Consider the following 25690-nt stretch of genomic DNA (forward strand, 5'->3'; position numbering starts at 1 on the left):
TAGCAGTTTTTTATGATCTACAATACCTTTTTAGTCTGGATACTGTGACACAGACTGACACACCTGGAAACTAAAACTGAATTCAATTACATGAAATGAAGAAAAATAAATGGTAATCTAGATATCTTTCTTTTGCTTGCTGATGACAATTTCATAGATTTAGAGGAAAAAAATCAAGTTATTACTATTTTAACTTCTCTACATACCTGTGCTTGTGGCAGAGTTACTTTGTCCTTCATCTGAATACTGACAAGGATATTGTAATGGTTCGTCTGCTCCTGGGAAGTACTGTATAAAACCATATATTACAATTTAACATGACTGGAGATACAAGTCAAATGTTGCTACAATTCATTCACTTAACAACCAATTATTATGTGTCCACTAGGCAGAAAGCACCTTGATTATTTCACTGTAGCAAATTCAATACCAGATTCTCCTAAAACAAAAAACTGAGTCAGAGCTGGGATTTAGACATTCATCATTTTACATATATCTAGTCTATATCTTAACATGGATGATATCATAGTAAATACAAGTACCAAATATTCAGCAATTCAAAAGAACTGAGACATACTCTAACACAGAAAGATAAATAATTTCTTTTGACCCACAGATAGATTATAACAATTCTTATAACCACAGCACTAAGAATATATTCATTATAAATTTTTCTTAAATTAGATTAAAATGTTCTTTTTCCTTGAAATAAGCTGTCTATCTTGGCACTAATAAGGGTTTACTGATACCCTGGAAATATTAAGAAAATCACAGCCAGGACTTTTGCATGTTGGATAGAGTAGTTACTAAAGACATCTACAATAACCACAGTAAAGAGAAGGTGTAAAAAGGTTTGATTTACATCAGTGGAGTTAGTACCCACACCAACGAGATAACAGAGCCCGCTATAGAGCTAACAAAAATTTTAAGAGGAAATTTAAAACAAGACTTATTAAAGTATACTCGCATCAATGACAGCCAAATGCCGAAATAATTGCTATAGCTAAGCAATTAAAGACGAACACTGAGAACTATGTAATCTCGCTCACTCTCAGAAATAATATTTTACATACCAATAGACTTAGCATGATCATTTTCATCAGGCTAACCACTAGTTACTTCTATGTATGTAAACATTCTATACTATTAGTTTAGAGCATACAGACTAAAAAGAAAAATGAGTAGGAAAAAAACATTTTGTCAAACTAACCAAGACATTCATTTGACACAAATCCACGAAAATCCATGAGCATTAAGCTTCTTGAGGATAAGGATCACACCTTTTGATTCTGTATATACAGAATTTGTACTCAGATTAGATGAATCAGTCGCATCAAATATTTACTTTAATTATCTTCACAAGAATGTCTATTTATTTTGGCTGAAATAATTCAAATGATGCTTGTTTCAAAACTATTGAGACACAACTACAGTCAGTCTTAAGTCCTTGGAACTAAACCTTGTCTAAGTATATTTTCAAATGGTTTATTAGATTTTCACAATTTAGAAATCACTCCTAAGAATTCAGGTACTTTAACATAAATATGATATTTTTAAAATGAAGGTCATGGTAAATTACTTATGCAAGGCACCAAAATGGCTAACAAAGAATTGGTGATTATAAAAAAAACAATAAAAATGTACAGTTAGATGGTGATTTCAGAGTTGTAAGATACTTTCCTCAACAAACTGTAACAGAGACAGTATGTGCTTTATTTCCCTCATTTTACAAATGAGGAAATGGAAGCTTTAAGGGATTTAAGGGTGACTCTGTCATGGCTACAGAAGTGTTTACAAGACAGAATTCAAACCAAGGTGTCCTGATTCCAAGTCTATCATTTTAGCCACTGCATGTGCATCATGATACTGATGTCTTTAAAACTATGAATTTTTATGTCAGGGGAATAAGCCTGATGGAAGGAATTAAGCTCCTTTCAAGTGTAAAGTCTATAATGATGCTGCTGTAAGTCTGACTGAAAAATTTTTAAGTGAATAATTTCGCCATCATTAGAAAGTGTCCCACAGCTTCAAGTAAAATGGTACTCAAAAATCCTACCCAAAACCACATAGGAACTATCTAGTAAATGTATTTCCAAATGAAAGTACTTAATAGAAAGAAATCTTCATCAAGAATATAAATCTCCATTTCTTGTATGAAGAGGACTAACTGCTCAAAATAAAATAAAATACTAAAAATAACTTTCATTGTCAAGGACACATAAGAATCATAGAAAATTAGAATTAGAGGGGTCTCAGAGTCTTCTTAATACAACTCTTTCATATCAAGATGAGGAAACTGGAGCCCATAAAATGACTTGTTCAACATCATTAAAAAGCCCAAAACAGACCTTGGGTCTCCCAATTCTTAATCAAGTAAGCAATAATCTACAACTCCCTTAAATTTAAGAAATTAACTGCAATCCCATGTAAAGTAAAACCTTCCCAAACCTCAAAACTGAAACACCCCTCAAAGAAGAGTTATACCCGCATCAAGTGAGTCATTATTTTCACAATTTCCTCCATGGAAGGTCGTTGTGAAGGATCCTTTGACCAACACCTAGTCATTAGGCTTTCAATAGGCTTAGGCAAATTTTTGATCAGAGGAGGTCGAGTACCTATGATGAAAATCAGAGACAAAATATAAACATTTAGTTTATTTATACTAAGGATGGGGTCAATTCTTTGTAGGTACAAGCAATTTCCAACTTAACTATGAATGTCTTCCAAAAATTTGTAGATTGGTTCCAACTCTGAACGTTTAAAAGTAACATTTTAAATGGTGGTTTGATTCCTGATGTATGTATAATTTTATATTTCAAATATCTTGAACTCTAACCATGATGTATGACCATTTTATGGGAAAATACATCTAAAATTCCAATTCATAATGCTGGGTACTACTATCCCCTTCACTGTTTTGACTTCAGACAGAATGGCTAGTAGGAAGTGGGGTAGGGGTGAGGGTGGAGGCACAGTGGTCCAAGGAGTGGAGGCAAGAGATATATAGGGACAAGGCTGGCTCCCTTGTTACTCTCTTTTCTTCTAACAGTGACAGGGTATGATCAAGTCTCCTGTCATTGTCTATTGTTTCCAATAAGGGTTTCTTTCCTTCTTCTGCCACTGGAGAATGAAAAGCAGCCACAGAAGCACGCAAAATTTGGGTAGTTATCCAGATTTTTTACTGCTAGAAACAAATGAAGTAACAGATAGGAAAGAAGATGCTGCCCATCTATGTCATATCTGCTTTTTTCTTTTCTCCCCGACTTGAACTGTCTTAGAAAAAACAAAGTCACTAATAGGTGTTAATGATGAGTCATTGTTTCTAAAAAGACTGAAGACTCATCTGTATTTATTTTACAGGTAAACCAGGATTAAGTTATCCTGGAATTTCATGTGAGAAATACAATATGAGTCTTACTGATGGAGACTGAAGGAGGAGGTTCTGGAGTCAAAGCACCTTCCTCTGATGCTAGCTAGCTACTATTCATGTAACCTTGGGCAAGTCATTTACTCTCTCTGAGCCTCATTTTTCTCATCTGTGAAATGAGATGAGATCCCCTCCAGGTCTAGATCAGTTATCCAGTTAGGTGAGATGGGGGGAGAAGGGAACTTCGCAGTGACGGGGAAGGAGGAGTCAGAGAAAGGTAATGGGATTTGACCCTGATATAGCCAATTCTTCTGCCAAGTAAACTGCCCTGGGAAAAAAGAGAAGCAGGGATAGAATTGTGGGTTGGGGAGGTCAAAAAACAATTCATTTTGCTTGCTGGAGAGAAATCCCAATTAAGTGACTGTGAGGAAATAAAAAGAATTTCTGAGCCTATCAGCCAGCATCTGTGGTATATGTAATTTAGTGGGTAGGCAGGTTAGCATCCTTCATTTATTTCTAAAATAATGTCTTCTTTCGAATGGACTTTATTTTTATGAAATTTACTGAAAACCTAACAGACAAGAACAGCCTCCAACTTCTTGGTGCTCAAAATGACTGTATATTAGAAAATTTTGTTCCCAGAAGATTTATCTTTTTTCAAATTATTAATTTATTTATTTTTAGTTTTCAACATTCATTTCCATAAGTTTTAAATTTTCTCCCCTTCCCTCCCCACAACGGCATGCAATCTGATGTAAGCTCTACACATACATTCCTATTAAACACATTTTCACATTAGTTATGTTGCACAGAAAAAATACAATGAATGGAAGAAATCATGAGAAAGAAAACAAAACAACCGATAGTCTGCTTCCCTCTGCATTGTGACTCCATAGTTCTTTCTCTGGATGTGGATGGCTTTTCCATCGTGAGTCCTTTGGAGTTGTTTCAGATCTTTACATTGGTGAGAAGGGCTAAGTTTATCAAAATCAGTCATTGCAGACTGTGGCTGTTACTAGGTACAGTGTTCTACTGGCTCTGCTCACTTCACTCGGCATCAGTTCATCTAAGTCTTTCCAGGTTTTTCTGAAGTCCACCTATTCATCATTTCTTAGAGCACAATAGTATTCCATAACATTCATATACCACAACTTGTTCAGTGATTCTCCAATTGATGGGCATCTCTCCATTTCCAGTTCCTGGTCACCACAAAAAGAGCTGCTATACATGTGGGTCCTTTTCCCAGGGTATGAACATTTTTATAGCCCTTTGGGCATACTTCCAATCTGCTCTCCAGAATGGTTGGATCAGCTCACAGCTCCACCAACAACGAATGTTCCAACTTTCCCACATCTTCTCCAAGATTTATCATTTTCCTGTTTTGTCATGTTAGTCAATCTGATAAGTGTGTTGTGGTAACTCAGAATTGTTTTGATTTGCATCTCTCTAATCAATAGTGACTTAGAGTACTTTTTATGACTGTAGATAACTTTAATTTCTTTCTCTGAAAACTGCCTCTTGATACTCTTTGACCATTTATCAATCGGGGGGAAAGGATTTTTTTTTTTCTAAAAATAATCTTTTCTTAGCTCTTGCTTTTTACAATGTACAAATTTCTCCTTGTATTCTCCCTCCTAACTCATTCTTAGAGCTATCGCACAGAAAACAATTTTTTAAAAATATATTTTTAAAAGAAAGGAAAAACAAAAAAGAGAAAAAACAATCAGCAGCTCTGATCAATACATTGAAAAAAATTCAGAAAATCTTTTTATGCAATACACCTCCCATCTCTAAAAAGGAGCAGAGGGGAAGGTATCTCTTCTTGGGGTCATGTTTGTTTTTTGTAACTTTGAAAAATTTTCAAGTGTCTTCTTATTGTTTTTTCCAAATACACTGTACTCTTTGTGGACACTGTTTTCTTAGATCTGTTTATTTCATGATGTATCAGTTTCATTTAAGTCTTTCCATGTTCCTCTGAATTTGTCACATTTGTGGTTTCTTAAAATATGCCCATCTTCTATCAAATTCATATACCACAATTTGCTTATCCGTTCCTCAATTGATGGGTATCTACTTTTGTTTTCAATTTTTGGACAAAACAAAAAGTGCTGTTATAAGTATTTTCCTATATGTGGTGACTTAAAAGTATTAATGCCTTCTTGGAGTATATGCCTAGTAATGTTATCTCTAGGTCAAAGAGTGTCCAGCCTAATGCTGTGGGCTGCTGGGTCCTCTTACCTATCCCAGGTCTTTGGTGATCAGCTGGATAAACATATGAGAGAAGAGACCTCCAGAGTCAAACAGAGGTGTAGGCTTTATTCCGGATACAAGCTACATGTCAGCATGCAGGGCGAGTTCTCCCCTTGGGAGCCTCCTTCTCCTTCCTGAGGAGAAAGGAAAAACAACCCTCCTCCTCAGGCTTTCCTGTCCCCATTTAAGCTCTCCCAGCTGCATAGTTCGCTCGTGGACCGCATGCTCTCAGCCCCTTAGCCAATTAACAAAAGGTGTGCTCAGACCACGGACCAATCTCAAGGGTGGGATGCACTCCCCAGCAAGTTTCCACTGAGAAGAGGTGGAAAATGAGATAACTCGTGTCTCACTCCTCAATTCCCAGCTGTTCTCTGGGGGGGCCTCGTGAGAGCCTGGTGGTTTCAAGAAGCCCTCACCTTTACCTGACCCGAGACCATTCACGTGAGAACTGAGCTTACCTTAACAAAAGAGCAAGGACATTTTAGTCACTTTACTTGCATAACTCCAAATTGCTTTCTAAAATGGTGGCAATAACTCACAGTTCCATCAATTAATGTGTTTTTCTTCTCACAAACATTCCAACACTGACTAATTCTATCTCTTGTCTACTTTATCACATTCCTAGATGTGTGAAGTGAAACCTAGAGTTATACTGATTCACATTTCTTTTATTATTAGTTTTTGGAGAAATCTTTCATATAACTTAATAGTTTGCAATTTTTTCAAATTTCTTAATTCTTTTGAGAAATATTTGTTCAGATCTCTCAAGGAATCTGTTAAAATGAGATAATTACTTTGCAGCAAATATTGAAAACTCTTATAGGGGAAAAAGGATAACTATTTTTCACACAGAATTACAAATACATTAATACACATTAATGCACACATGTGTGCACGTGCACACGCACACACACACACACACACACACACACACATACACACACACACACACTTTTTTCCCTTCCACTCACCATTATGAACAGCCCACATTATGCGGAAAGCTGGACCACCAATCTCATCAAAAGGTTTCCGACGGGTTATCACTTCCCAAAGGATAATACCCCAACTGAAGACATCACATTTTTCACTGTAATTGCTACCTGGAAAAAAAGGTAATTAGCATAATCTAAAGTCTTTTCTCCACAACATTTAAGTAAAATGACTTCTTTTTAAAAAGTTTTAAATTATCTGCGAATTCTACAACATAATATGCAGGGACTGAGAAATCATTCTTTATTGGGGTTCCTTAATTTTTTCAGGCTACTAAAATGATTCTTCTTTTAAAGTATACTAAATATCATTAAAGTATTATGTAGTCAAATTAAATAGGGAAATGCAGTTTTAGGTCAAGCACTGAATGGGAATTAACCTAGTTATAAATTTTTATTTCCTAATGGATTAATGTTTATGGTAAAAAAAAAAAAAAAGAAGTCTTCACTGTAATTTATTTCATTCAAAATAGTACTTTGCACAACAGAAACACAGTATAAAATTTATGAAATTCCCAAACTGTACAAAACTGGTCATTATCACTTGGAATCTGAAGCAAATGGAAATGTAATAGAAAATTAAAGGCAATGTAAGCATGGCCTTGAACTCAGTCCAGCATTGCCATTTGAGGTCTTCTCAAACACACTGTAGCCCAACTACTCTGAATGCTCTGTAAAACACACTCAAATTTTTAGTAATAATATCAATTTCTTAAGGCTACACTTAAATGTCCAGTGAAGATTTAAAGGATGCAAACCTTGATTTGGGGATTTAGAACCTAAGACTGTATTTACAGTTGAGATTTATACCTATCTTACTGTTAAGAACACATAAATGACTTTTGAACTTAAAAAAAAATTATTTTTTTGATCTAATAGAAGAATTAGGTCATCACAAACTAGCATTATTTTACCTTCAAAAACTTCAGGTGCCATCCAAGCAGCACTTCCCTTGTTGTTGGTCATGTGTGTCTGAATGTCACAGGCAGTACCAAAATCACAGATTTTCAGAACTGTCCCCCCGGCAACCAGCAGCAAGCTGTTAAAACAACAACTGTTTTAAGACCAATAATGTAGTTTGAAATGGAAAACAAATGTCATTGCTGGAATTAAAAAAACTTTACTTTTTAATTTCTGTAGAATTATAATCATTTTATTTCTATGATGTTGGAACTTTATTAAAAGATAATACAAGAAGAACAAAAATTAACTTATTTGCATCTTATCTCTATTCAGTAGAATTCCCAGACCCCATACTTCCTCTAAATCATTCTCTCATTACCTTTCTCACAATATGATTACTGACTGTATCTATCTGGCATAAACAAATAATAAATAAATAAATAAAATTAGTTATTTTTAAGACTTCCAGTAAATAAAGGAGGTAATAAGCCAAGGGGTGGGGAACTTAAAGCCTTGAGGCCACATGTGGTTTTCTAGGTATTCAAGTGCAGCCCTTTGACTGAATCCATACTCTACAGAACAACTCCCCTTAACAAAAAGATTTGTTCTGTAAAATTTGTACTCAGTCAAAAAGGTCACACCCAAGGAACTAGAAGACCACAGATTACCTACCTCTGTAATAAGCTAGAAGAAAAGCTGAGAGCAGAGAGTCAACAGCATCATTATCTATGTTCTTCTGTGCAAGCAATACTCTCTATCTCATTTTTGGAGGTCTCATTAACAGAGAAGACTGAGTCTAGTCAAAAATTAGAAAAACCATGGAATTTATGTTGTGGATTATGACACTAATGAAAACTCCAAGTATCCTAAAACAATAAAAACATTTAAATGTAAAGTGCTTCTTTTCACTTGCAACTGTAGACTAGAAGTAAACTGTACATTACAAAACCACAAACCACCTTTAAATCAATATTAGACAAGGGGTTTGATAGCCATTGATGACACTCTCCATCTGTGATAAAATATTTCAGTCAAATAAAGTTAAAATGTTTGTACTATTTTTCTTATCACCACTTAAGTTTTCCAAATTTTAAGTATAGATCAGTGTGAATTAACACAACTGTAACTGAGGAGGCAAAATCAAAGTGTCCTAAGTTTCTATGGCACCAGCTTTTTCTTACGAAAATTTCAGATTAAATCTGAACAACTTTCTGTCATGCTGAAAGCCACTGATTTTTTTCTATCTAGTTCCTGTATATCAAAGGAAAGAAGCATTTATTTAATTTGACTTAAGAATCAGTAAAAGGACTCTTTTTGAATAAATTATTAAGTAAATGTCAAAGTTAAGATGGCTACAACTAACTATTTCCATTTTACAAAAGAGGATAAAAAGAAAAGAAAAAAGTTTCTAAACTAACTATGGTTAAAATTATCAAATGAACTGCCAACTGAGTAAATCTCTGACCTTTAGACTCTGGGCTTCACAACTGTTATACTGCCAGAACTATCACTGTCAAACAACATTTCCTCATCTAGAAACAATTCTCTGATTCTGCCAATTAAGAGAAAAATGAATTGGTAGTAAAATCTGTCTTTGCACAGCAGTTTAGACTTTGTTAAGAACATAACAGAAAACTTCCTTTATTTACCAATTTTAACTAACTTCTCAAACAAAATAATATACCTTAATTTTGATTAGGCAGATCAATTAAAATTTACAGTTAAATTTAACTGACAGCTTGATAAACAAGTAGCCACGCATATCAAATGTTGGATCAGCATGCCCATACCTATGTTGCCAACTCTGGGTATCAGTTCACTAGATGTAGACGTGAAACTGCCAAAAGATCTGTGTCTGGGCTATTAATTCAGCTAATGGATTGTCAGAAATGCTAAAATTAGTTTCCTTCCTCAGAATTTATTTTTACATCAATATTATTTATAAACATAGGACATATATTCAAAGTAGTCTTTATTGGAAATGTTATCATACATGAAGTTCTTCTGGGCACTATTTGAATAACTAATTCTTGACCTCTGGGTGTTAGAAATATTCATATTTGTTGATTTATGGTATAGTTGGCTTATATTTATTTATATCATATATGCATATGCACGTACATATACATATTCATATGTAAAATGAGTTGGCACGCACATATATGGCCCTAGATTCTAAGAAAAATGGCATATCTAAGGTCATATACATATAAAGTTAAGCACAGCTGAATTGAAAAAATTAATCATCAGTGATTTCATAAGGGTTATTATGCACAGCACAAGTGAGTTACAGTTAAAAACACTGAAAACTCAAAAATAAAGATAATATCATAAGAAAAAAAATATGGATCACAGATGTATGACAGTCACAAAATATGACCCCCAAAATTCAGAAGTAAAGCTGAGATACCTCAAAACATGGTTTTAAGATCAAGAAAATAAGATCTTTATTATGAAAATATACACAAGAATTCATAAATGGAAAGATCATTACATTGGGATACATTTAGATAAGCCCATGGAAAGTTGCATAAAAGCCAAGACACTCCAGAAGATATGATGAAGGTATGAACAGACATATATTAACAACTTTGGAGATCTGCTCACAAGACAAAGATATGGAATTGAAGAGTTGGAACATGGAATGGTTTGAAGAGATAATCTAGTCCAGAGGCCTAAAACTTGGGGCAGGTCCCCAACACTCCTGAATGGGGTTGTAATCAGATGAAAGCACAATTGGGAAATGATTAACAAAAAAATAAAAATACAATAAAACACCTATAATATTAATTTGTGGTTTTCTTAGATCAATATGTGGCCCACAGGGATCCATTTCTACATTAATTTGACACCAATGATTTAGTCCACTCTCTCATTTTATAAATGAGAAAAGTATACAGTTTATTTGCATATATGTACAAGTATAGTTTGGCTTATATATCTGTGTGCATGAATGTATATTTGACTTATATCTCTATGCAATAAAGTAAAACAACTTGCCTAAGGTCACACAAAGTAAGTAGCAAACTGACTCTGCTACCAGTGATAAATCTGTCTCCCTTCAGTTCTTTCCCATGGAACCCCCATATTTCTGCAAGAAATCTTCAACTCAACTGCCACTTCTCTAAAAGAATTCTATCCCGATTCTAGTTTTTAGTGTCCACTCCCCATCTCAAATTATTTTAAATTATATAATTTTTCCTCGTTCATCTTGTTTCTCCCCAAAAAGAATATAAGGGTTTTGAGGGCATGGGCTATTTTGTATGCCCAGTAACTAGCATGGTGTAGGTCCTTAAATGAAAAAGACTGCCAAAAAGTCCTTAAAATGGACAAAATGAAGACACAGAAACAAACAAACAAAAAGCCAATCCAGTACTGGGAGAAGAAAGCCAAGAAGGTACAATACATATTTTGGATCTAGGAAATTTAAAAATAAAAGCTCCCAGATGCTCACTCCTCTAACAGTCCACCTATGTATGATGTTCTCATTTGAAGAGTGGTTAGAGAATTCATACCAAAGGACAAGGTGGTGAGACAGGTGAAGTCACCCTAAGTGACAGAAAGGCCCTGTTCTTCCAAAGACTTTTGTAAACATAAAGAAAGAGAATTCAGCCTAGGCCTGAGAGTAGAAGCAGGCAGCCTAGCAAAAAGAGTGATCTTCCTGCCAAGGTCGCTATTCAAGAAGACCCTATATAGAAGAATCTTTATACTAGTCAGGAAAGTGACAACTAGGAAAATTTAAAAAGAATAATGGTTTAAATATGTGACTAAAAAAATCTGAACAAAGTGAGCACATATTTGTGACTTTTTTCCAAATTCCCTTATTTACAGAAAAATGCCACTGTATACTAGATCTAACTGTGTGGGATTATGGTGGTAAGGCTATAAAAGAAGATAGATAAGCTTAGCAAAGTCCCCACCTCCCCCACTGACTGCCTATAAAAAACAAACATCCTCCCAAGATATTAATACTTCTGAAATAATTATCAATTTCCAAGGTGCAAATTAAAATATAATACAATTCTAACCCAGATCTACTAGGAATTCAATTCATTCCTTTATATATAGAGCAAATTTGAAAGTTAATGAGTAGACACTAAGTATTGCGTCCTCTAGACATAAAATTAGATTCAGTGAGGCTAAAGGGTAGAATATTTTTATAGGCCAATGAACTAAAATAATAACAATTAGGATCATAATAACTGACATTAATATAACACTAAGGTTTAAAACACTTAAGTTGCAGAGCAGGTTCTGATCTATGTTGGTATCATACAATAAAAATTTATTAAGTGTCCACTTTGTGCCAAGCACTATATTAAGCAATGGGGATTTTTGTTAATATTCAGTTGTATCCATCACATCTGACTCTCCATAACCACATTTGAGGTTTTCTTGGCAAGGGTTATGGGGTGGTTTGCCATTTCCTCCAATTCATTTCAGAGATGAGGAAACTGAGGCAAATAGGGTTAAATGATTTGCCCAAAGGTCACACTGGTAGTGTCTGGGTCTGGATTTAAATGCAGGTCTTCCTGACTCCAGGCCCAGTGTTCTACCTACTGTACCATCCAGCTGCCCAACACCGGGGATACAAATACAAGAATCAAAGTCTTTGCCTTCAAGAAGTTTATATTCCACTGAGGGAGACAATATGAGTAAGATAGAAGTGTGTGTGTGTGTGTGTGTGTGTGTGTGTGTGTGTGTGTGTGTATGTGTATGTGTATGTATGTATATATGTGTGTGTATATGTATAACATAAACCAAATGAATCCAAAGTGATTTGGGGAAGGAGTGTACTAGCATTCTGGCTAGGGGAGTGAGGGCAAGTAGAGGAAAGTGGATTATCAGGAAAGGCTTCAAGAAGGTGGAGCTTGGGCTGGTCTTGAAGGAAGCCATGGATTCTAAGAGGCAGATGTGAGGAAAGAAAACATTCCAGCTATGGAGACAACCAGTGCAAAGGTACTGAAACAAGAATTGGGGTGTAGTAGGAGAGCAATATACATATGGGTAACAGGGTACATGGTAAGCAATATACAAGAAGAGTGGAAACACAAGGGGCCAGGTGATAAAGAGCTTTACAAGTCAAAATAAGAGTGTACATATGATCCTGGAGGTAATATGGAAACATGGGAGTTTATTGAGTACACTGGTGATGTGATCAGATGCTTCCTCAGGAAACCACAGGGAGGGCGGGGGGAAGAAGTGAGGGAGGAGGAAGGTGGTTTACAAAGCACTTTTCTCCCCAAAACTTTGTTACATAGATGATACAAACATTATTATCCATTTTATAGATTAGGAAGTTGAGCTCCAGTGACTTGCTCATAATCACACAATAGTTTTAGAGTGCGCCCTTAACAGAACTCTTTTGGATACAAGTGCTCTTTCCACCATATTATACTGCTTTATCAGATAAAAAGAATATTATAAATGACATTTTAAAATATGTTTATATTATAATCAACTTTCTTACAAGAGATCATGAAATAAGAACCTACTTGGGTGGTTTTAAATCCCTATGAATTAGAGCTTTTGGTTGCATACTGTGAAGATAGGCCACTCCCTGGGAACACTGTAGGCACCAGCTCATTGCGTGGGCAGCAGTGTAGTATGGCAAGGGCTCAGCACCATGCAGCACTGAAAAAAAAAAAAAAAGGTATACACTAAAAAGAACTTTATTGTATATTGCTATACAAACAGAGTTAATCACTGCCATTGCTGCCACTACTATCACCACCACTACCACCAGGGAATCTCAGTGTCAGCTTACTCTTCCACAAATACCCTCATGAATTCTCTTTTAATTTTTCTTCTCATTCAAAAGGACTGATTTAAAATGGCTAATTTTAAGCAGATAATTTACATATAAATTACCAATGATACAATAATGTTCATATCAAATGTGATTTACTTAAATGTAATTAAGACATTATCATATTCCCTTTCTATGTATATTATCATAGGTGTACATACAAATACACACCAATATTTCACAGAGGATTAAAAAAATGAGACTAATTTGACTGTACCTCAAATTCTAGCACAAAAGAGAAGCCAAAACTAATGAAGAAATAGTTTTTATGGCTAGAATATTATGTGAAATAGCTAGGTTTCCATAATTTTCTTTTTTAAAGAAAGGAAGAAAAATTAATACTTCAGTTATTGGTAAGACAGGTAGAGATGTGAAATGAAAAGGCTCAAATCTGAAAGGGTACAAAAGAGATTTAAAAAAAGAATGAAGCAGAAAGCTGAACATATTAAAACAGTTAAAAACTAGGAGTTTACTCTATTCAGTGACTTGTAAATTATGAAAGGAATCCCAACCAAAAGGAAAAAAAAGAACTGATAAATTTGCAGATTGTAATAATTTCATGATCACTTATTCTTTCTTATATAACACTTAGATTTTACCTGTATTTTTTTAAAAAATATGACAAATTCCAATTGTTTTTATGAGTTTTTAGAAATGACCACCTTTAATATCCTGATGATAACATTACTGAATTGCCTTCAAAGTACTTTACATATTAAAAATTTACAGTTATAAATAAAAGTTTTTTCATTTTGTATAAGAATTTATTTCTTAAAGAAAGACTGTATTTCCTGTTGAAATGACACTCACCATTGTATAAAGAGCCTCCTTCAGCATATTCCATTACAAGGCATACCTAAAGGGAGAAACACAAAAAGGAGGCCTCCCAAAGTTAAGAGACTTTATTTAAGAGATGCATTTATTCTAATCAACCTCACAGATGGAGAGGAAACTGGGAGAGAGAATGGATGAATTAACTTGCCTAAGGTCACTATTAGTTTCTGGCAGAATTAAAAATTTAAACACAGGTTTCCTGAGGTTACCAAAAACATCACCACACCAAAAGTAAAGCCACAATAAGCATCATCTGAATTGTACTGGGTCCAAATAAAGAACCTTAGGAATGGCTAACCTCTGAAAAGAGTAGAGGCTCCATCAGAAAGCTGTCATTTCATTGTTTGTCTTTGCATCTCCAGTGCTCTGGCACACCACAGGACCTTAATAAATGTTTACTGATTGGAATTACTCTGAAGTTAACTTAATATGGTGAAGAAAAATACAAACTCATCAGTTATTTTTTCAATGGGATATTCAGCTCAATGAAAAAAAAAACATTTTTTTAAGTGCTAGATTCCAGGAACTACTCTAGATGCTAAGGATTCAAAGGCAAAAACAAAACATTCCCTGCCCTGAAGAGGCTAACATCCTACTGGGCAGGATAGGGGAATTAGTAAACCTAATGAAATAGTAACCTAAAATAGTGTGTCCTAGTTTAAGGGGAAAAAATCAAATAAAATCCAATGATGAAAAAGTTTTAAGGCAGTAGAAAAACATGTCCTAATTTTATAGGAGAGAAATGACATGTGTTTCTGGCTAAGATTAGAACAAGAAACATATGCATTTACCATATTCATGGATGATGAAAAGACAAATGTGAAATCTGCATGACAGAACAAAACTGTTTTAAGTAAACTATTGATTTATTTTAAAGTTTGAAGATAATAACTGTATTTCAACTTCAGTTTGTATATACATTCACATAAAGATTCAGTTTCTTACTTAACAACTCATATCTGCATTCTTTCCAAATATTAGCTGGAAATGATTTGATTTTTAAGCATAAACTATCAAATATTACAATATTTTAAAAAACCGTTTCAAAAGAAATGCGGTAATTATAAAGACCAAAGTTGGTCTAAAGGAACAGATAAAAAATGTCTCACTCCTCTTAGCAGACAGGTAGAAGAGGCACAATGCTGCATATGCAGAAATGATCAAAGCATCAGTTGGTAGTTTTTCATTGTTATGAGGGAATGTCTGATGTTGGGGGATGGGGAGAAATGGAAGAAGAGAATCATCAGATATGACAGTGATGCAAAAATAAAAGAATAAAAAAAACTTATTTTTCAAAAAATGGAGAGTGAGAAAATTTTCCATGAACATATGTATTAGGATGATAGAAGCTAAAATACTTTGTAAACTTCAAACCCCAACACAACTTGTATATCACTGTTTACAGACAACATATGCACTGAGAAAGTTATAAACTTACTGGATTTAAACAGGCTCCATATAACTTCACAATATTTGGATGGTTTACACGAGACAGTTGCCGAAGCTGGAACAAATTAAGTAACCCTTTAAAAAAGTATTAATCTTTAATGCAGATATTTAAAAATTATGGCTAACCAAAGTACAAATGATAATAAGCTATCAAAATATAGACATTTTAAAGGCACAAGTCAACTATTTCCCAGTTGTTAAGATAAAAAAAGTGATAAGAAATAGATTTTATAGCTATTATACCGTATTTCTTTCAGCATGGTAACAGCATATGAAACTTTGCCTATATACCAGTTTAAAATGCAAAAACAATTTTCATATATCTTTTCACAGTTACTGAATTCCAGGGATTCCTTTATGACTTTTATGAATAAAATTAGAGTTAAATATTATTTTCTCTCTGACGAAGAAAATTTAAAATTTTCACTCTCCAAAGAATATGCTTTGAATTAAAGGAAAAAATTACAAATAATTTACCATAATATATTAACATTCCCCAGCTCCAGTCAGGTTAATAGGAGACAAAGTAATTTCTATCTGCTCAAGTAACAAGGTAATGCTATTAATTTTGAGATAGCCAAGTAATTTCATCAATGTGGTCAATTTGTTATATTCAAGAAGACAAATAAGGAAAAGTATTTATAATGACATTTCCAATATTTTAACCACCTGATGTTCAGATGTCTAAAGGAATTTCTTGTAAAAATAAAAAATGTAAAATAAAATAGCCATTTTACTGACACAACTACTTTACCATCTATATGATAAAGAATTATAGTAGCAGAAGATATTTTCTCAAGATACAACAAACTGGGTTACTTACCTCTACAATAAAAGCTTTTCTCTCAGATTCACTTTCTATTTGTTTAATGGCCACATCTTTTGCTCTCCACTTAGCCTTGCATACTACTCCAAAGGCTCCTCTTCCAACAACCTAGGATTCAAAAATATTATAATCAGGCAAGATTCAAAAAATTTACTCTATGCCAAACTGAAAGTCAGCAGTTTAAATGTTTTTAGAGATAATTTGCATTTGAATGTATAGCATTGCAACCAATTAAAAAAAAAAAGATGAATAGGTATAGAATCAAATGGAGATGTAGTCCGTCTTCAAGAATCTTACAGTTGGAACAAACATGCTGTGAAAGCACTTATAAAATTAGAATGAGAAAATGGTGGAAGGAACTAGATTGGACAAGATTGAGAAATGACATAAAGGGGAAGAAAAATGAAAGAGAAAAGTTGCTTTGGTAAATACAATTAAGAAAAATATTAGATATTTAAAAATTTTTTAAATCTCTCCTTTCTAATGAAGTTGGCTTACTAAAACAAAAACAAAATCACCTTATAAACAACACTGTAGTGGCATGATCTGACGACAGTTTTCCTGATGAGCTGTCAATGTCTATTTCTACATCTGCCTAATACTTTGCATTGAACAGACACTCCTTAAGAGTTTTCTAAACTGATAACAGACAGAACTGAGTGTGAAAATATGAGATGTCATTCGTCTTTGGTATTCTTGGGTTCCTATTTGTGTTTTCTCTCCTTTTCCATTCCCTAGGTTACACAGATTGTCTTCTGTTCTCTAATCCTGGATTCCTCATAAAACTGGTAAAAAAACTAGCACTGGATTTTGTATTTGTTGAAAGCTTGCACTATAGTTCAGTCAATATAAACCAGGGTAAGTCAGAGAATGAAAGACTTTCACTTAGGGAAGATGAGTTGTGAGGAGAGGGTATATTAAGGAAAACCTCTGCAACCACTATTGGGTAGTCCTGAAGTTAACCCAATTCAGTTTCCTAAATGGTTACGAGCATCCAAAAAAGGGGAAAAGGACCTATTTGTACAAAAATATTTACAGCAATCTTTTTGTGGTGGCTAAGAACTGGAAATTGAAGGGATGCCCATCAACTGGGGAATGGCCAAACAACGATTCAAGACAATCCCAAAGGACTAATGATGAAGCATACTATCTGTCTCAAAGGAAAGAATTGATATTAACTGAATACTGTCTGAAGCATGCTATTTAAAAAAAAGAAAAAAGTCACTGGTAAATGTGGAAAAAAGTCAGAAGGGAAGATCTCCTTTGGATTTTCTATTGCTCTGGGGGTTGGGGAGAGGGTAAGCTGAGTTGGGCTAGGTTGCCATGGCTACCAGAGACTTATTGCTAAAAATTGCTCAGGGGAGAGAATAAGAGACTGCAGGCCCACCATCATTGGCTTCCTTCAGATCTCTGAACCTTCCAGGTAGGCCTTCTCCCTTCACATAATCCCCCAACTCTTTCTTTTCCATTTACTTCTAGAACACAGATTAGGGTACCTCTCTTCTCTTTGCAAAAAGACGCCTACACACATATTATATTTTCTGGAACTTCTGGTATTTTTTTTAAATCTATTAATATGTCTTATAGTAATACTTTTCTTCTGATACTATACTTCTGAATTTCTAGCTGTTTTGGGTCCAAACATGTGATATGGAAACTCTCTCCAAGTAGATATACTGGTAACTCACCTGTGATTTATAATCTTAGAGTTACTCAAGACACAAAGAAGTTAGGTGACCTGCCTTAATAGCTTAAAGGTTTGATCCCAGGGCTTCCTGACTCCAAGGAGAGACTTTATTTACCCAACATTTATTATCAATTCATATTAAACATCAATCGACATTTATTGCTATCACCCAATGCAAGTTGGCCTATATAGGGACAAAGAAACAGTATTTTTTTTTAACTTATCAATGTATATTTTATCAATCTGTTCATTTAACATAGGCTAGAAACACCTAGATTTCATTTCTCAATCTGCTCACTCAGAGACATTCACCTGTCTCTAATAAATGCTAGACAGCAGAAAGTATTCTTAGTCATCATTTCTCCTTATTGATGCTTATGTGCCATCTAGTGGACAAATAAGTGAAGGTTTTTGATGCAAAACTACTGAGAAACCATTCATACGATTTTCATCCTATTTCATTAAAATCAGGGACTACCTATTTATGTACAATCTCTTCCTTTAAGAAGCTTAAATTATAGTCTAATTTAGGAGAAAAGATATAAATTCATGAAAAGTTAATGAACAGTACAAGACAATAAATGACAAAAAGAGGTGACCATATAGTACAACAGAAAGGGCCCTCACTAAACTTTGAAACTTAGCTATATGAACTTGGCCTAGTCATTAAAATTCTCTGAGTTTCAGTCTTTCTCTGAAAAACTTGAACAATGATACCTCATAGGAAACTTGTGAGAAAGAAAAAGCATTAATTTAAATGTTAGTTATTATGAATTTAAATTAATAATTATCTTAAATATAATTGATAGGAACAATAAATGTTATTTGTTAAAGGAAAATTAGATCAGAGTAGGCTGAGTTAGGCTTCCTGGAAAGGATAGAATTTTGAGAACAATCTTAAAGGATAGTCTGGGAAGAGGAAGGAGTGCACAAAAAACCTGTTCAGAAGAGAATAAGTAGATAGACACATTTAGCTGGAGTAGAGGATTTCAATATGGGAGTAAAGGTAGAAAAGGCTGGAGAAGTAGGCGGAGCTATTTAATAGGATACTGAATGCCAGACTAAGGAGTTTGCATTTTATCCTCTAGGCAATAATACCTTGCATATATATACTATACACACACACTTTATATATAACTTATCATGAGCCAGGCACTGGGCTAAGTGCTTTACAAATATTAACGCATTTGATCCTCTCAACAACCCTAGGAGGTTGATCTTATATTATAACCATTTTACAATGAGGGAAATGAGGAAGTCATGTAGCAACTAAGTATATGAGGTCAAATTAGAACTCAGGTCTCCCTGACTCCAAACCTATTACTATATCCATTGTGCTACCTCACATGGGGTGTTATTGAAGGTTTTGAACTAAAGAATGACATGATAATAATGGAGCTTTCGAAAGTTTAATATAGTAGGTTGTGAGAGTAAGCATGAGGTGATAATACTTTGAATAAATACATCACAAAATCTGAATTGGAAGGGGTCCAGACCATATTTGAAGAGAATTTCTCTATAACAGGAGTTCTTAACTTTTCTGTGTCATGTACTTCTCCGCCAGTGTGGTGAAACCTAGGGAACTCTTCTCAGAATTTTTTTTTTTAATATACCATCGAAGGAAATGCTAAATTTCAGTAAAAGGTTAGTGAAAATAAATGCATTTTTATCATCTAATTTCATGGACACCAACCCTGAAAACTATTTGAAGACTTCAGTTTCAAAACCCTTGCTCTATATCAAAATAGAGAAGTAGTCATCCAGGTTTTGCCTAAGTCTTCCAGGGAGAGAGAATGCAGTGAGAGCGAAAGCAGTTTTGTTAGAAAGTTTTTCTCTAAATCAATTATAAATCAGCCTCTGCCAATTCCATTTCCCTTGTTCCTAATTCTTCCATCTGGGACTAAGAACAAATTTAACCCCCTTTTCCTATAGCCCTTCAAAGACTGGAAGATAGCTATTATGTTTTTTGTTAATAGGCAAAATAAATATCCCGAGTTCATGTACCATGGATGCCCTCCTTTGAATGCTTTTCACCTTAAAGGTTCATCTTAAAATGAGCTAGCTAGAGCTAAATTTAAAGCACCAGATGTGGTATGACCAACACAGAGTATAAAGGAGTGATCACCTCCTTGGTCATGGACACCATGTATGAAACGGAAGGAGATGAATGAGATATGTTATTTTTAAAGATATTTTATTTTTTCCCAATTATGTGCTGAAACAATTCGAGTTCCAAATTCTATCTTTCCCTCCCTCCCTGATATGGTAAGCAATAGGTTATACATTTGCAATCATGTAAAACATTTTCATATTAGTCATTTTGTACAAGATGACTCAAATAAAAGAAAGCGAAAAATAGCATACTTCAGTCTATATTCAAACAATACTGGTTCTTTCTCTGTGGAGAGAAAGTCCCATAAGATTGTCTTAGACCATATATTTCAGGGAATAGCTAAATCATTCACAGTTCTTGCTGTTACTGTGTACAACGTTCTCCTGGTTCTGTTCACTTTGCATCAGCTCATGTTAAGTCTTTCCAGATTTTTCTGAAATCATCCTGCCTGTCATTTCTTACAGCACAATAATATTCCATCACAATCATATACCACAGGTTGTTTAGTCATTCTCCAATTGATGGGCATCCCTTCAATTTCCAATTCTCAGTTATCACAAAAAGAGCTGCTATAAATGTTTTTGTACAAACAGATCTATTTGTACAAATAGGCTTATTTGTTTAAAAAAAGAGATTCTTTCTCCTGTTTTCTTTATATACATGTATATGTATATACACACACACACACACACACACACACACACACGTCTTTGGGATACAGACCTAGCAGTAGTATTGCTGGATCAAAAGTTTCATATACCTTTGGAAATAGTTCCAAATTACTCTTCAGAATGGCTGGATCAGCGCACAGCTCCACCTACAGTGCCTTAGTGTCCCAGTGTTCCCACATTCCCTCCAACAGTCACCATTTTCCTTTTTTGTCACATTTACCAATCTGATAGGTATGAGATGGTACCACAGAGTTGTTTTAATTAGCATTTCAATATGAGATATTTTAAAGGCAAAATTTTCAGGACATGATTACTGAAAAAAGAGTAGAGGAAAGAAAGGTATTAAAGATGACTGAGATTTTCAATCTGGGGGACCAGAAAGATAGTGGTACCCTTAACAGAAATAGGGAGCAATGAAATTGTTTAACTTAAAAATTAGAAACATCTATTTAAAACAAACTGAAAAAATAAAAGGTACTCCATAGTCAAGCAAACAATTCCTGCTCCTCCTGAATAATACTTTCTTATATTAGCACAACTGAAAGTTGAGTCCAGTTTGTCATTGAAGGTTAGGAATTTGTTTTATAAAGAACCAAAAGTTTTGCTGGAAATAAATTCATCTTTAATTTAATTATCAAATTTATCTGCCTAGGGGACAGGCAGATGAATAAAAAATTCTTATAGATGTACACATTTTGCAGTTTTATTTTGAAGGTTAATATAAAACTTTCAAGTGTTTCTACTTAATTTCTTTCTTTTAGAACTCAGATGTTCTTAAGCTGGGGTCCATGAACTTGAAAAATATTTTGATAACTGTGTTTCAACAGAATTGTCCTTCTTTGTAATCCTATGTATTTTATTTTATACATTTAAAATATTATTCTAGGAAAAGGTCCATAGGCTTCACTGGACAGTTGAAGGCTTACAGGGTGTCTCTATGATACAACAAAGTTTAAAAACCTCTTCTGAATGAATGAATCCCTTTATGGGAAGAAGCATATGAGAGATATCAGAAAAACTGATCTAATGAAAACAATTAAAAATCAAAATAAAATGGATGATATAAGCCATCATCCTACATTTGGTATTTCCCATACTTATTAAGTACCCCACCCCAGCTACAAAATAATTAAGACATCATCTTTGGCTTCAAGAAGATTATAATTAACAAGTAATGATAAGACTCATACAGAGGCAAATATCCAAGTTGTTAAGATATCAGGGAAGGCTATGTGGAGGAGGTAACATTTGAGTTGGGCTTCAAAGGAGAGAAATAAATGGTCATAGGGTCTGAATCTATTTCTCTCCATGTTACCGCCTCTACAGAGTCATCCTTGATATCTTAACCATTTAGATTGGCATAGAAATTTTTATTTAATAACTCACTAATGTATGTACATGTTATATCATATCATGTCAAGCATTATGGTTTTCATATTGTTTAATCTCTACTACTAGACAGTAAGGTTCACTTTGAAGGTGATAAATGTCTGATACAAGGCAGCTAAGTGGTTCAGTGGTTAGAGCACAGGGCTTTAAGTCAGGTAGACCTGAGATGTAATGCAGCCTCACATACAAGCTGGGCCCTGGACAAGTCACTTAACCTGTTTGCCTTAGTCCACTGGAGGAAGAAATGGCAAATCACTCCAGTATCCTTGCCAAGAAAACCCCAAGGACAAGTACTGCAATGCTATGGTCCATGGAGTCACGAAGAATTAGATGTAATTGAATGGCTCAATAATGTCTGATGCACAAAATAAATCAATCAACAATCTTGATTAGGATAAATGACAAGCTATACATCAACAAGTGAGGGTGAAAAATTCTGGATTTAGAATCAGAAAATTTGGGTGTATCTGCCCCTTCTTATCTGACTCTGGATGTCACTTAGCCTTTTTACAGGCCTTGACTTCCTCAATACATAAAATGAGGAGGCTGGACTAGAAAGTCTCTAAAGTTTCATTCCAGATCCAGAGCTATGATTTTATGAAAAAGGGTAGTGGCAGTGGGAATAATAAGGAGGAAGTTTAGAAGAATGAATGAAATTTTTTTTTAATATACTCTACACTATACACTGTGTTGAGGGTTAAGAATAAAAATACAAGCAAATCCATAAAGGGAAGTAAGCACTGGGGTGGTAGAAACTATCTCTATAATATAAACATTTTTAATTTCTCTAAGGAAGAAAGCAAATGCCCACCACCCTAAATACTTGAATACTGTAGAATTCCTAGACATATGTAGTTATGATAGGTATAACAATAAAATCACATGAGGAATCTTTCCTCAAAGAAAACCAATGATTTCTGAGGAATGAGTTCATGCTTTGGAAAGAAGGCCTGAATCCCAGAACTCAAATTTAAACCCCAGCTGTGCCACTTACTCGTGGGACCTCAAGTAAGTCACATAACCTTTCTAGGTCCTCAATTTCCTCCTTTGCAACAGGAGGGGGTTGGCCAGAATGATCTCTAATCTCCCTTCCCCCTTAGATGTATATTTATTTTCTGTTTGAAAAGATACAAACAATGGTTACACTTCTGTTCTCTGACAAGGACAATGCCCTTTGCACTAGGAAGACAGAACAAAGATGACTAACCAGGAGTTGATCCTTAAGATAAGTGAAGCAGTAAGTGAGCACTTAGAAACCTTTGATGAAATAAAATAACCTGGCATATATGAACTGGGTACTGAAAGAACTGTTGGATATGACTGCTAAACTGATGCAAGTGATGGTTAAAGGTTGTAGAGAATGCGAGAAGTACAGATCTGTACTTTGTTCTATACTGTTTAACAGTTTTATCAATTACTTAGAAAGAAGTATGGAAGAAAACAAGCACTTTGTAACTGCCCACTATATACTAGGCACTGTGCCAAGAACTTCACAAATATTATCTTGTTCAATTTTCACAACTCTGAGAAACTGATGATATATTTTCCTCCTTTTTACAGTTGAGGAAACTGAAGCAAACAGAAGTTAAATGACTTTTTTTCAGGATCACACAGCTAATATCTGAGACCAGATTTGAATTCAGTTTTTGGGGACAGAGCCCAGTGCTTACACTGTGCCACCTCACTGCTAAGGAGGGGTTATTATTTGTCCTGCTTGGCCCCAAAGGACAGAAGTGGGAGCAATGAGTTCAGTAAAACAGAGGTAAATTTGGGCCTGCTATAGGGAAACACTTCTTAACAACTAAAGCTATTCAAAAACGGAAGGGACTGCTTTGGGAAATAGTGGGTCATTGGGGGTCATCAAGCAAATAATGAACAGTTTTCTTGTGTGTCACAGTGGAGACTGTTCTTTGAGTACAGGTGGGACTAACTGGCACTGGGGTTCCTCCCAAATGTGAAATTCTGTGGTTCTATGAAAAAGTCTCCAATAGCCATGTGATATGATAGCTAGAAACAAGTGCACATGGAAAAGATCTTCATGACTTAGGAGAATCACATTTATTCTTGAATTGAGAAGTCTTTGGCCTATTTAGGTAGTATCAGGTAAAATGTTTCTAAAACAGACTAATTTCCCGGATGTTTCTGTAGCTATTTTAATTTTTAAAAGCTACCAATCCAATTGCTATTTTGGAAAAATGTGGGAGGAACATCACAATCAAGCTGTCTGGTAAAAGTATCTAAGGATATTTGTATAAAAGATTTCTAGATCACCAGCTTTTTAGTTTTAAAATTAAATACTATCATTCATACACACACACACACACACACACACACACACACACACATACACACACACAAAATATACATTTCCTTTACAGGCATATGTGCTTTAGAAGATGTGATGCTTAATCCTAATGAATGTCAAGCATACAATAGTAGAGAGAGAAAACTCAACAGAAAACAGCAATTAAATTCAAACACTGATGTAAAAAAAAAAATCTAGATAATACTTAAAGTTATACACAGTATACAAATGTGTTCATATGTACATGGATAAGAGCTATTCATAATTATAAACGAGTTACTTGTATGGCAAAAAGGCCAGGCAGTACAAACTAGAAGAGAAACCTGGAAATTAGCTAGCTGCATTAAATGAAAACTGTTTGATAAAGAGGGAGAAACAACAGTAGTATAGATGTCAAGTAAGTTCTTCCTGACTGAAAGAGATAATTACAATGAATCAATCTGAATATGATTCCCCCCTCCTTCTGTTTAATCATAAGATGGCACACTGGAGGTTTTGGTGTTGCCAAATCATTTCATCCAACACAGAAGGAGATTTAGGTTAGACAGTAGTGTAGGACAATCTTAGATAAAAAAGGGTCAGAAGACAATTAGATTTCCCCCCCAAAAAAACTGTAAACTGATAGTTAAAAGTAGGTAATAAAGGTCTCAATAGGAAACACCAAGGGTATCAAAAGTTTTCCTAAGTACAAAAGAAAACCAGTCAAACAATACCTGAAAATAGTTTAAGATTAACAAGGAACTGAATTTGTGCCCAGATATTTATAGTTCTTCAAATTTTACTCTATCTTGTATATAACTTATGTTTGTAAAAGAAAGTATTAGATTTTAATGATACATTATTTCAATAAAGAGCTATTAACATAAAATAAGAGCCACTCTCCAATAGCAAAGGATATGAAATCAGTTTTGAAAAAGAGAAATGAAAACTCTTAACAATATGAAAGAATGCTTCAAATCACTGAGAATAAGAAGATGAATGAAGACAACTGACACTTTACCTCACAATTATCAGGTATGAAAATAGCAAATGTTAAAGGGTCTATGGGAAGACAGGTACAATAAAGCACAGCTGGTGGATTTATAAACTGGTCCAACG

The 25690-nt window shown here is 34.5% G+C and overlaps 1 protein-coding gene across 5 annotated transcripts in view; it reads right to left on the bottom strand.

Annotated features, from left to right (window-relative positions):
• Nucleotides 1-25690, bottom strand: part of MAP3K7 (mitogen-activated protein kinase kinase kinase 7) — a 71029-nt gene that overhangs the window by 33625 nt on the left and 11714 nt on the right. For 4 of the 5 annotated variants that reach the window (XM_072642841.1, XM_072642840.1, XM_072642839.1 and 1 more), the window contains exons 2-9: nt 16425-16535; nt 15591-15656; nt 14129-14174; nt 13005-13143; nt 7521-7645; nt 6589-6717; nt 2485-2615; nt 207-288 (exon numbers count right to left, since the gene is read on the bottom strand). In XM_072642841.1, the coding sequence (XP_072498942.1) occupies nt 207-288; nt 2485-2615; nt 6589-6717; nt 7521-7645; nt 13005-13143; nt 14129-14174; nt 15591-15656; nt 16425-16535 (829 nt within the window). Of the gene's footprint in view, nt 1-206; nt 289-2484; nt 2616-6588; nt 6718-7520; nt 7646-13004; nt 13144-14128; nt 14175-15590; nt 15677-16424; nt 16536-25690 lie in introns of those variants that run through there. The other variant, XM_072642842.1, reaches the window with a different exon arrangement.

Source organism: Notamacropus eugenii, chromosome 2, assembly GCF_028372415.1.
Source record: "Notamacropus eugenii isolate mMacEug1 chromosome 2, mMacEug1.pri_v2, whole genome shotgun sequence".
NCBI lineage: Eukaryota > Metazoa > Chordata > Mammalia > Diprotodontia > Macropodidae > Notamacropus > Notamacropus eugenii.